This window comes from Talpa europaea, assembly GCF_964194135.1.
Source record: "Talpa europaea genome assembly, chromosome: X".
In the NCBI taxonomy this organism is placed as follows: Eukaryota; Metazoa; Chordata; class Mammalia; order Eulipotyphla; family Talpidae; genus Talpa; species Talpa europaea.
Window position 1 is genome coordinate 46,340,822 of NC_140081.1, and position 13,497 is coordinate 46,354,318.

At 43.2% G+C, this 13,497-nt stretch overlaps 1 protein-coding gene across 1 annotated transcript; it reads left to right on the plus strand.

The window, feature by feature from the left end:
- Window positions 1–5,227: 5,227 nt before the first annotated feature.
- Window positions 5,228–10,874, plus strand: AWAT1 (acyl-CoA wax alcohol acyltransferase 1; the record flags this gene model as incomplete). The annotated part of the gene is made up of 7 exons (XM_084258704.1): window positions 5,228–5,303; window positions 6,233–6,340; window positions 6,625–6,695; window positions 7,910–8,114; window positions 8,794–8,965; window positions 10,318–10,517; window positions 10,720–10,874. 7 exons carry the CDS (start codon window positions 5,228–5,230, stop codon window positions 10,872–10,874), a joined length of 987 nt encoding a protein of 328 aa, XP_084114830.1.
- Between the last annotated feature and the right edge of the window lie 2,623 nt (window positions 10,875–13,497).

Genomic DNA, 13,497 nt, shown 5'->3' on the forward strand with positions numbered 1-13,497 from the left:
CAAAGCTATCACATTGCACTAAACAAATCCTAAATTCCTGCCACCCCCAACTTGGCTATTTCTGCACACACCATACAGCATGAATTCACCTCATTGTGTAGTATGCAAAATAAGCTTAGAAGGAATAGGCAGATAGCCAGAGGCAAGGAGAGTCACTGAGTGAATAAGCTCAAGTTGGCCAGTGACACTGCATGACAGGTCACATTCCAAAGAGGATGGGAAAATGGCAAGACTCCTTCCTGTCTAATTGTTCCAGTCACCTGGACAGGGACATCAACATCACTTGCCTTTCTGTCTCCACTCACCTTTGAGCTAGAGCTAGACCTGAGTAGTTTCTACAGGCTGTGTCACCTTTTGGAATGGCTCTGCTTTGTTTTTTCTTGCCTAGATCTTCATGTGACTAGGCATTGGTGGCAAAAGGGGAACATTAACACCTGTCTATTCTTCTCTGTGACCTATTTTGACTATCTGCTATCCTCATCCTATTGTGGCAGAACTCAAAGATTTGGTGATGCTCTGATGAATCCTAACCAGGTCAGAAACTGAAGATAAGGAAAAGAACTCCATTACCAAAATTGTAGCAACAAGAAAGTAATTTTAGCCCTTGGAGAAGGAAGTAAAGGCCAAGGTCAGACAATTAGCTGCTAGATTGTGAGCCAGGGGAAAGCAGTAAAGTGCTCAAGAGGGGAAAACCTACTGGAAAAAAATGAATTGAGATGAGATGAGATGAGATGAGATGAGATGAGATGAGATGAGATAGATAGATAGATAGATAGATAGATAGATAGATAGATAGATAGATAGATAAGCAGACAGACAGACAGATAGAAGCATCCATAAAATGAGAAGAGAATATCATCAAGCAAGAATTATTATTAATAAAATCTGTGAGGTTACATTAAAAAGAAAGTAAAGAAAGGATAATTGTACTTACTAACAACCAATTCCCCACATTTTCAGTTTTTCTAATTTCTTTTGGGCATCGCTCCATTTTCTTTGGTAGAATTCAGGATGATCAAAGCTATCACACTGCACTAAACAAATCCTCAATTCCTGCCACCCCCAACTTGGCAATTTCTGCACACACCATACAGCATTAATTCATCTAGGATGCCCAAGAAAGTCTCTGGCTGAGGAAATTGCAAATCACTCACACCCTTAGTTCAGCTGAGACTGGATTGATCTTTTTCTCAAAAATAAAAGAAAGCAATCTGAAAGCATAGACGCCAACATGTTGATAAAACAGATTACTTACTCCAGATTTTCCTGGGTATAGGCTGATCTCAGGAATCCACAGCTTATCAGTCATATTTTTCTCACAACACACATTAGTCCTGGACTTGGCTTGCATTTAAACATTCCCTCAGCATGAGCCAAGGTGAATTTTAGCAGCAGCCCTGCCAGGTGTAATGAAGTTTGGGGCACCTTCATGATACCTGGTTCCCAAGCTCTTTGGAGAAGAGAAACAGCCCTCTCTCAGAGCCAGTCATCTCCTTGGAGAGAGAGACTGACAGCCACCTGGGCTACCTGGTCCCTGGGCCTTGTCCAGGTTAATGGAGGTTTGAGAAAGTATCCCACCTGCTGCAACTGTAAGTCCTAAGAAGTGCTGGGAGAGAGGAAACTGAGCAGAGCCACTTCAAAGACTAGGTATGGATGAGGTTTCTGCTCAGTGACCTTTTACTTACCATTAAAAACCTGAAGTCTGGCTAGATAGTGGAAGAGGCATGTCTAAAATTAGTGCTGGGCCTCCCCGGTGGCGCAGCGGTTGAGCGCTGGGCTGCAAGGCTGCCCACAGACTCCGCAGCACCAGTTCGATCCCCAGCCACCGGCGAGGGTCCCACATGGTGCATACACCTCTCCTGCCGCGCCCCGCTGCTCCCCTCAGCAGTGTACTTCGGTCCTTCGGCCTGTTCTGCTCCCCACTCTGGCTCTGTGAATTCTCCCACCCTCCCGCGCTTCTGACTGTACCCAGTGCTTATATAAATAAATAAATAAAAATCTTTAAAAATATAAAATAAAATAAAATTAGTGCTTCCCCACAAGATATCGGTTAGATAAATTACAGGATATCCATACAAGAAAATGCAATTTATAATGTTACAGTAGAAATGGACATGAAAAATGTCCACGATATACCATTAGGTGAAAAAATAGTATGTAGAATATGAATCCATATTGACTAACAAGTTATATGTAATAACTAATATTTATTGAGCTTTAAATATTAGCATAAACATGAGGAAGGCACTGAGCAAAATGTTTTATTCATGACAACCTTATGATGCAGGTAGGTATTATAATCCTATTTTCACAGATGAGATTGCGACACTAACAGGTTAAGAAATTTGCCATAATTCTTTTACATGGCAGCACTTACACACCTAGTGTTAAACACATGAACCTAACTCGATAGTGACACTATATCAATGTCTATGTCTGTACAGAAAAAAAAGGCCAAGAAAGAGAGATACTAGGATGTTATCACTTAACTGTGGTTATTTCTGAGCAGTAAGATTATAAGTAACTTTTGTTTCCTTTATGCTTTCCCAAGTAATCTGAAACCAGTAAGTTACAGAGATTACTATAATAATAAAAAAGAACAATAAATCAATTTCATTTGGAGGAAAACACAATCAAGCCACTCTTTCCAACCTGTGGGCAGAAAAACACTGGGGAATGGGGAGGGGAATAACTAAATTGTTACAAGGTTCTGGAAATTTCTTCATGGCCCAAGCATTGTCAACAACGAATAAATAATATGCTTGCACATATTTTCCCCAAATACTGTCATCATGTGTACTCAAAGTACTTTAGTTTATTATATAGTTCTCAATCAATAGATTTTAACACTACAACTACTATCATGTGTAAGTTCATGACACTAAAGCAAAGGATAGGATCTGCTACTAGAAGGAAATATATATGTCCAGTTCAACTCTCTGTAGGCTTCTTAAGAACAAATCTTTTTTTCAAAGGTGCAGGAGGAAATGGGAACAACTGAAAATGCACACATTATTAAAAGTTAACCCAGCAGAAGTCCTGCAAGGTTGTGAGAACATGGAGAGGGAGTTGATATAGGCTCAGAGAATTCTGTCAAGGAGAGACAGAATGCTTATATCCTTTGCATTACCAGGAGCTAAGCCCACCCTCAACCACAGGGATGTCCACACTACATCGGTGGGGATGCTGCAATACCCGAGTGCTCACATTTGCTCAAGGGCCATACTGGCATCCAATCATCAGGAAGACCTGGAGTGGGGGGAGCCCTCCAGGTACCCGAGAGGGGAAGTGTGCTGGACTTTATCTTTCGTCAAACTAACTCAAAAGTCAACACTTGCCTTCCTTTCCCTCATTCTTCCTTCTCCCCTTTTATAATATGCCCCATTGTCCTCTATTGATGTACAACCTTTTGTCCCCCACTCCTGTCCCAAGAACACACACTCCTATAGTATTCCCGTGCATTTATTACCTATCAGAAACCATCCTGATCACAGACCTCAAACTGGAACACTCACTCATTGATTGTCCACTCAATATTGGGTGCCTATGGTTTTCAAGATATTAAGGGCAGATGCATTGGCAAATAAAATATGCTCCCTACCCCTCTAGAAGCTTACACCATACTACCCAGTGATCAAAAAAGACAAACTCATGCCATTTGCGACAACATGGATGGAGCAGGAAAGGATTATGCTCAGTGAAATAAGTTAGAAGGAGAAAGATATATACCCTCCCCTTCCCTTGACTTATATGTGGAATATAGAAAAACCAACAAAAGGTCAGACAGAGACAAACCTTAAAACCAACGCTTGAGAACTGACCATTGATCTTCAGCTTTCAGAGGGGAAGGGGAGGAAAGGGCCAGAAATGGGGCATGTGGGACTACACAATGGACTATGGTAGAGAACTATGGGTGCTGCTGCAGGGGTAGGATTATCCTATACTGTCAAAATACTAGCAAGGACGTAAAATAATGAAGGCCTCCCTGGTGATTCAGGGGTTAAAGACAGTGCTATCAAGCTACTGCCAGCCACTGCAACATGAGTTCAATCCTGGCCAGCCAGGGAGCAACCCATATGGTATGCAGCAGACCCCTGCTGTCTTGCCCACTGCTCCTCTCAGCAGTGTATTTCAGTAGATCTGCCTGTTCTGCTCCCCACTCTGTCTCTGGTGAATCCTCTCACCATCCCCACCCCACCCTGCACCTCTGGCTTACACCCAGTTCTTGTATGCATAAATAAATAAATCTTTTTAAAACGGGATGTAAAAATAATGATACTTCAATAATAATTTAAAAATAATTATATATAAAAATGAAATTAGACTATAAACCTTAAATAAAACATTAGAGAGATTTAAGAGATATAATATTCAAGTATAATCAGTGGCTCTTTGGATACTGATTCAAATGAACCAACTCTAAAATGACATTTAAAGTGGACTAGATAGTACATATTATTAAAGAATTATTAAATGTGTTCAGGATAATAGTGACATTCTTATTATAAAAGAAAATATCCATACTTTGTAGATGTATATTGAAGTAATTAGGGATAAAATGACATAGCTTAGAATTGTTTTAAAATCCTCCAAGAGAAAAATGAGTGGCATGACAGATGAAACAAGCATAGCAGAATGTTAAAAACAAGCATGGCAAAATGTTGAAGATAAACACAAAGATGAAAATTTGTCATATTGCCTAGTTTGGTGTGCATTTGGAAATTCCTGTAATAGAAAGTTAAAAAGAAGGGGACAGCCCCATGCCAGGCTGCCTCAGGACAACCATCAGTCTCAATTGACTTAAGCCCTGGTATCTGTGACCCCAAGCCCACAGAGCTCCCTTCCCAGCAGCCATCTATCTCACTGGGGTCACAACCCCTGAGTGGCCTGTGTATAGTATGTCTCCTCTCTAGACCTCTGGGTCACTAGGACTGGATGGCAGTCCTTGTCACCTTTCTCCACACTGATGTCCTAATAATTCCAGGAAAGAAGGTCAGAGATCAAATGGGCAGGGCCCAGGGCTCAGACCTGATGGGGCAGTCCTTGGTGGTTGAAAGCCTACCCTCTGCAGTGGGTGGTAGGTGTGGAACAGAACAAGGAGTGGAGAGGGCAGGTGAAAAATCCTCATAGTTATGTGTTCAGTATCGAGCTCTCCTCCAGAGGCTGGTGGCATCTTTGGCTAAAACACTGCTCTGAGATCTTCATTTTCCTCAGATTCTTGGGCATCATGCATTGTTCCAAGCAGCCTAAATACTTCCAGAGTCTGGTGCTTCTGCATTGGCCCTTGAGCTACCTTGCCATATGTGAGTACCAATCTAAGAGTGCATGGCAAGATGCCAGAGTCAGAGACCAGAGTCAGATCTGGGGTGATTTTTATGTTCATGGGAGGTATCACCTCTGACCTTAATCATCTAAGATGGTACTATAGAGTAAGTCAAGGAGTCTTGAGTTCTCTGAGTGTGCTGGAGAAGGAGAAGGGATAGTTCCAAGAGAAAGAGAAGATGGGCAGGGGAGTGGAATGGGGTTGTGATGGATGTGAAGTAAATCCAGTTAATTTCAGACACTTCCTAACCTTCACTATCTGAAGATGGAGAAAGAGGCTCAGAATAAGCATGATATGTTCATGACTACAAAGAAGCATGGGAATTGGGACAAGGGATGCATTAGCGTTATAGACTTAGAGAAGTATCGCCTGTGTTCAAACCATACAGTTTTCTATTCTGGAACAGGAGTGGTGCTAGTATGGGTTGGGGGGAGACAGACATAATGCAAAGAATGGTAAATGGGCAAAAGGACAGGAATGGTGGATGGGAAACAGTGGAGGGACGCAGATGCCCTGTGGGTAGGGGATGGAGAGATATGGATAGTATATGGGCAAGGAAGAGTGGACTAGTGGTTTAACAAGGGAGACAGGAGACAAGAGAGAAAAAATGGTGGACAAATTGCAAAAACTGGTAACAGGCAGGTAGTAGGAGTAGAGGGATGGTGAGTTCACAAGGGGGCAAGTGGATAAGGATGGCTTGTGGTAAGCAGATAAATAAGGGTGGTATATGGTAGATGACAAAGGAAATGTTTGAGGGACACATAGACAAAAATAATGGATGGGCAGTAGCTGGATTGTGCAGGCCAGGACCAGAAGCTTGAGTTGTTTGGAGGATTCTTAGTGGGTATGGACATGGTCCCTTGTGCTGACACTACAAATTAGGTCCAATTTGACTTACTCCTTTATCAGTTTGCATCTTGGTGCCATTGTTCCTTTACCTGCTGTTTACATCATTTTGGCTGCTACCGGTTCTTTACTTTGTCTGGCTGTTCCTGGACTGGAAGACCCCAGATCAAGGTAAGACTTATGGACCTAGAAAGAACAGGGCTTTAACATGTTCCATCTTAACCTGTAACTTGGGAGTCCCACTCACCATGCCACAGGCCCTTCATCTACATTCCCAGAACCACAGGAGCTGAGTCAGTCAGGACTACCCTGGGCTTTCCTCCTGTTCCACCAGCAGAGGCATGCCCCCCCACCCCCCCACCCCCGCCACACCAAGCTGCAAGGGAAAACCAGGGTGAGCAGGAGGGGTAGGGTTGGGAAACAGACACAGTCCCCCATTGGTATTTCTGTCTCAGGTGGCAGACGTTCAGCCTGGGTACGGAATTGGTGTGTCTGGACCCACATCAGGGACTATTTTCCCATCACAGTAAGTGTCACTTCCCCAGGGTTTTTTTTTTTTTAAATAAATTTTATTTTTATATTCCCCATACAATTGCAACCCCCTTATTTTGACCCCAATTCCTCCCCTCCCCGCCCCCCACCCTCCATAGAGTGTCTCTGGTTCATAGTTTTTTGTTGATTTTGATTTTCACTTTCTGATAGTTATTCATTTTCCTGGTCCCTTATTTAAGTTTTCTAGATTCCTGCTATGAGTGAGACCATCTGGTATTTTTCTTTTTCTTTCTGGCTTATTTTGCTGAGCATGATCCCTTCCAGCACCATCCATGTTGCTGCAAATTGCATGTGTTTATCTTTTTTTGAATGCTGAGTAACATTCCATGGTGTATATGTACCCCCAGGGTTTTTTAAATTTCCCCAACTGTTAGGTATTTGTGCCAAATGTCTAGGATTGTCCCTGAGGAAAACTAACATCCTAGAGACCTCTCAGTGCAAGCTAGACATACTTCAGGATCCAACTTTTCCACTGGACCTCACTACTCTAACGGGACACTTTAGATGCCCTAGCATGATTCACCACTTGACATGGGCAGAAAAACAAATACAGTTCTGCTTAGTTTAACAAATATGGGTTGAACGCATACTCTGCACTATGTTTGGGGTATAGAGAAGCGACCAGGATGTGACCCTTTGCCATCAAGGAGTTCACATCTACTGGAGAGCATGGATGAGTACACAAGGCACACAGGTAGTTCAGATGGGAGGTTAGGAAAGTCTTTGCCGATGTGTTGATATCTAAGCAGCGTTTTCAAAGTTGAATAAAAATGACTTAGGCAGACACTTGTAAGGAAGTTCAGGGGAGAAAATACCAGGAAGAGGTAGAAATGGACTGCGACATGATCCTCTGGGCACTCTTCAGAGAAGACAACTCTGCCTTGATTTTTACAGTGAGATATCCAAACTTTTTTTGTATAAAGCATCCATAGAAAGTGATAACGTACATAAGTGTGCTGACACGAATGGGCGAGACTACTCCCAGCCATAGACAAAGGGCCCAGCACTTCTAACTACCTGGTTTCTCAGGACCTAAGGAAACCTATTGACAGCCCCCAGGAGCCCCTCAGGACTTGGCTATTACCAAGCTCTGGTTTAGAGAGTTCCCTGATCCCTGAAGGGTCTTCACCCTTGCTCCCCCATGTGATCTCACTCCAACACCTCTGGCATTTCTCTCCATGACTGCAGATAGTGAAGACTAAAGACCTGCCACCTGAGCACAACTACCTCATGGGGATTCACCCCCATGGCCTTTTGACCTATGGCGCCTTCTGCAACTTCTGCACTGAGGCCACAGGCTTCTCGAAGATCTTCCCAGGCATCACTCCATACTTGGCCACGCTGTCCTGGTTCTTCAAGGTCCCCCTTATTAGAGACTACCTGATGGCCAAAGGTGCTCGTGACCACACTTGCTGGAGTTCTTGGCTCATTTCTCTCTCTGGAGATGCACCTTTTTAAGTCCCATCCCCGACCTCTCATCCCCACCCCCCAGAATATCCCCCATTGCCATAATATTGTACGTAGAAGCATATGTTCTGGAGTTAAACTGCCTGGACTTGAATCCTGGCTCTGCCTCTTACCATGAGGTCTTGGGCAAACCACTGAGACTGTTGGTTTCAGTTTCCCCATCTGTAAGGCGATGCTGAGGATAACAGTCCGACCTCAGATGTGGTATGACTAAATGAGAAAACACAAGTCAAGTGGTCGCTATAGTGCTTGTGACAGAGTATATGCTCGATAAATAACAGTTCTTGCTAGTAATAGCAATTACTTGCTGGTAATAGTAAGAGTTACAGCTGAGATTCCAAAAGTCCTTCTGGTTATCCCACTGAAAAGCTTCCTACTATAGTTTCAACCCAGTGCCTCCTGCAAAGTGGAGATATTACCTCAGAGTGAAATTGTTGTTTGCCTACAACCTTCCCCTTGTCTCATTTCATTGACTTTTCTCCTGAGACCCATGGAAACAGAGGGCACATGAGCAAGCTAAGGAGGCATAGAGTAGAGGGGTTCCCTCTCAGCCATTTTCCCCACTTCTCATCACTTTGTGCCTCTCTCTGATTCATTCTCTTTAGGCGTGTGCCCTGTGAGTCAGTCAGCTATTGACTATATGCTGAGCCACGGTACTGGTAACCTCGTGGGCATTGTAGTGGGAGGGGTAGGAGAGGCCCTGAAAAGTGTGCCCAACACCACTACCCTCATCCTCCAGAAGCGCAGGGGGTTTGTACGCACAGCCCTCCAGCACGGGTAAGTGTGCTTCCCAGGGAAAAGGTGGTGGGCCTTATCTGAACAACATGACCTAATAGCATGTGTCAACATGTGTCAAACTTGAGTCTTGCCTTCAAGGAACTTACTAGTGAGTGGGGGAGCTAGCCATAGAATTTCAAAAAGGTTAAGGGCATCCACTCTAGAGTTAACTGAACCACTTCTCAAGAAGCCAAACCAGAAACACAGATTCAACATCAATTGGCTAGGGCTCCTCTAGAACAGAGAGGCACCCACATCACACCTGCACCTATTTCATAGGGTTATTGCGGGCTGCAAGAGCTAAGCACATAACAGAAAACACCCACCATGTGTGTGGCAGAGAGGAAGCAACTGACAAACATTAGCCACTCTGAATTAGAGATAAACAGAGGAAGTAAAGAACAGGGGCCCAAAATTAGAGCTGAGAGGTGCCCCATTCTGTGAGCAGGCCTGCTCACTGGACACAGGGACAATTGCCCCTGTGGTTTTGTAGTGGGAGGGGTAGGAGAGGCCCTGAAAAGTGTGCCCAACACCACTACCCTCATCCTTCAGAAGCGCGGGGGGTTTGTATGCACAGCAGAGAAGGAGGTGTTTCTTCTATGGACCTAGCTGAGTGGCCTGCTCATCAGTTTCAAGTATAATGTGGAGGAGAGAGTTCTGAGCAGGGAGAAAGGAGTCCTGGGTTCCACTTCAGGTGCTGCTACTTGAGTGATCTTTCCCTCCTGAACCTGATTTCTGGATCTGTAAGATAAAAGAAACCCCCTCCCCATATCCTCCAATATCTCTGCTATGAGGAACCAGTAAGGTAACATAAGCCAGAGTGCTGAGAGATTTGTATAAGAGAGACTGTGTATAAGAGAGACTGTATTTGTATAAGAGAGACTATGTTCTCTTTTCTCTGGAAGGAAACTTACAGAGCTTGACACCATACCTAAGGCACTGTCAGGGTGGAGTCCCCTGGCCTCTCTTTTCTGATCTAATCCCAAGACAGAATACCTTACACATAACCCCTGTGGGTGAGGGACAAATCATATAATTGTCACTGCAAAATTATCATTTTCTCTGTACTTCCTTCCTAGAAGAAACAGAGTCAGGTTGTCGCCTCTCCGACACCTGGAAGCTTTCCTTTGCAGGATGTAGGTCTCTGGGGATCTCTACCCAAGCTCCTCTTCCCTCCACCCCCATGCCTTGCCCTTGTCCTCCTGGCCCAGGGATAGCGCTCTCACTAGCCTTGAAATTTTCAGGACAAAAGACACTAAATATGGGAGCTGTTTAGTGCAAGAACAAATGTTCTTCCTGAGTGATTTCTACCGTAACCCGTGTTTCAGAAATAAATTGGGGTTTTCCTACAGGGTTCATCTGGTTCCTACCTTTATTTTTGGAGAAACTGAGGTGTACGAGCAGGTGCAGTTCCATCCAGACAGCTGGATGTACAAGGTCCAGAGCTGCTTCCGCTGTATCTTTGGCTTCTACTGGTGTATCTTCTATGGGCAAGGTTTCCACCAAGGCTCCATTGGGCTCCTGCCATACCGGCTGCCTATCATCACTGTGGGTGAGTGGTGCTCTCAGCCCCCAGGTCACCTCAGCTCTTTCTCAGCCTCAATATCGGTCCTCCCCACCCTGCCCCCACCAAAGAATGGCAGCAGAAATGGGGTTGGGGACTAGCAATGCAATAGGATAAGATCAGGCTCAGAGGAGGTTCAAGGAAGAGAAGATTAACGTTTGCCCTGCTATTTACCCATCTCTCTTGACAGTCGGGGAACCTCTGCCACTGCCGCAAATCGAAAATCCAAGCCAGGAGATGGTGAATAAATACCACACACTCTATTTGGATGCCCTGCAGAAATTGTTTGACCAGCATAAGACCCAGTATGGCTTCTCAGAGACTGCGAAGCTGCTTTTCCTGTAACTGGAGGGGCTGCGTGCCCAAGTGCGTGTGCCTTGGAGGGGAGAATCGTTTGCTGCTAACCAAAATGGGGAGGAGATGAGGGAAACATTAGGCAGTTCTCCCTTGCCACAGACCCTTGCCCTTGTTGTCCCTGAGGAGTTTTACTCAGTCATTCCTCAGACAAGCATCTCTGCCTGCCCTGCCCCCCACAGGCTTTCCTCTCTGAACCCCAACCCCTAGGTCCGATAGGAATCCAGCGATAACTGGATTCCACTCTTGTTGTCACTGTTGATTTGTCTTAATGCATTTTTAAAAATGAGATGAATTCCTTACCCACAAATTTAACCTATTTAAAGTATAAAATTTAGTAGTATTCATTATATTCCCAGAGTTGAGCAACCATGATCACTCTCCAATTTTAAAACACTTTTCAGCACCCCCCAAAAGAAATCCAGTACACATTAGCAGTCACTCCCCATTCCCCCATTTCCCACCCCCTGTCAACTGCTAGTCTACTTTCTGTCTCTATGGGTATGCCAATTTTGGATAGTTCATATAAATGGAATTGTAAAATATGTGGTCTTTTGTGATTGTTTTCTTTCTTTTAGCATAATGTTTTCAAGATCCATCCACATGGTAGCACATATCAGTACATCACTCATTTTGTGGCTGAATAACATTTCATTGCACGTGTATACCACATTTTTTATCCATTCAGCAGCTGATGGACTTGTGGGTAGTTTCCACTCTGACTATTATGAATAATGCTGCTATAAACTTCTTCTACAAGTTTCTGTGTGGTAATCTCCTGTCTTCTAAAGGTTTCATTGTGTCCTCACTTCTCCATTAAAAAACACACCTTTCAGATAAATTGAAGGCATCTTACGGTTGTTTTTCAGTTGGCAGAGGCAATTGACATAGGCCACTTGTCCTCATGATGGTTTCCTAACACCATAATTCCAAAGTATTTGCAGCCATCCTGAGAGTCTACTATGGAAGATCTACTTTATATCTATATTTTAAATATTTACTAAGTCCTACTTAAAAGTTTTTCTTAAAGCTGTCGTCTGAAAATTTAAGAAGGGTAAATAAAAACACCTATGTTTCTTCCTTCACAAGGCAACTGACGAAAGACACACTTAAGAACCCAGCAAAGCAGTTCCAGAGCCCTCAGGAGGAACCCTGCTGCACTATGGCAATCATATATAAGAAACACTCCCTCAATCTTCCCCCCAAGAGTCATATCTATATGCTGGGGACATGGATTATACACATCTTTCAAGAACAATTAGACATAGGGACTTAGACGACATACCCTAAGGCTATAAAACACAGTCACAGCCTTCTAGTTAGAAAGGGGCCATATCAGAGCCAGGCAAAACAAACCACAGCAAAAGATAGAATGTTAACAGACCACTTAGAAACTCCAAAAATTCAATAGCAAAAACACACAAAGAACAGTTAATCTGATTTGACAATAAGCAGAGGACTTGAATAGACATTTTTCCAAAGACAACCAAATGACCAACATGTACATGAAAAGATGCTCGATATCACTAATCATTAAAGAAATGCAAATCAAAACCACAATGAGATATCAACTTACACCAGTTAGAATGGCTGTTATCAAAAAGAAAAGTGATAACAAGTGTTGGTGAGGATATGAAGAAATAAGAACCCTTGTGCACTGTTGGTGGGAATGTAAATTGTTGGTCACTATGGAAAACAGTATGAAGTTTCCTCAAGAAATTAAACACAGAACTGCCATATGACCCTGCATCCCATTTCTGGGTACATAGCCAAAAGAAATGAAATCACTATCTTGAAAAAAATCTGCATCTTCATATTCATTGCAGCATTATTTATAATAGACAAGACATGGAAACAACCTAAGTGTCCATCAACAGATGAACAGGTAAAGATGTGAGACAACACACACACGCAGAGGAATATTTTTTCCAACCCCTTTCCATTTCACACAATAGAACATTATTCAGATATAAAAAAGAAGGAAATTTCGCCATTTACGACAACATGGATGAACCATGAGGGGACTATACTAAGTGAATTAAGTCAGATAGAAAACATGAACTATACGATCTCACTTATACATGAAACCTAAGAAAAAAAAAAGCCAAACTCACAGAAACAGAATGAATGGTGGTCACCAGGGGCTAGGTAGTGGGAGAAATGAGGTGATATTGTCCCCAACTGAGTAGGAATTAGAAATATTCTCCTTAGAACAAGCTCAGAAAAGAAATTTAGAGACAATAATAGAATGTGTTAGGAAAATGAACAAAATATAAAGAGAGCATATAAAGAGATGGGAATATAAAATCACCCTGGAGCATTTAAAGTGTCAGAATGAAAGGGAGTACTTAAAAAAAAAAAGCCAAGATGGGAGCATGTCAAAAAGACACAGCAACCTCGGAAAAGCTCTCAATAGGCAAAGTTGGAACAAATTGAATAAGAAAGATAACATAGTGGTTGCACCAGTTTGTACTCCCACCAACAGTGCAGGAGAGTTCCTTTTTTTCCACAACCTCGCCAACATTTGTTGTTGCTAGTTTTGTTAATATGTGCCATTCTCACTGGTGTAAGATGGTATCTCATGGTAGTTTTGATTTGCATTTCCCTGATTACA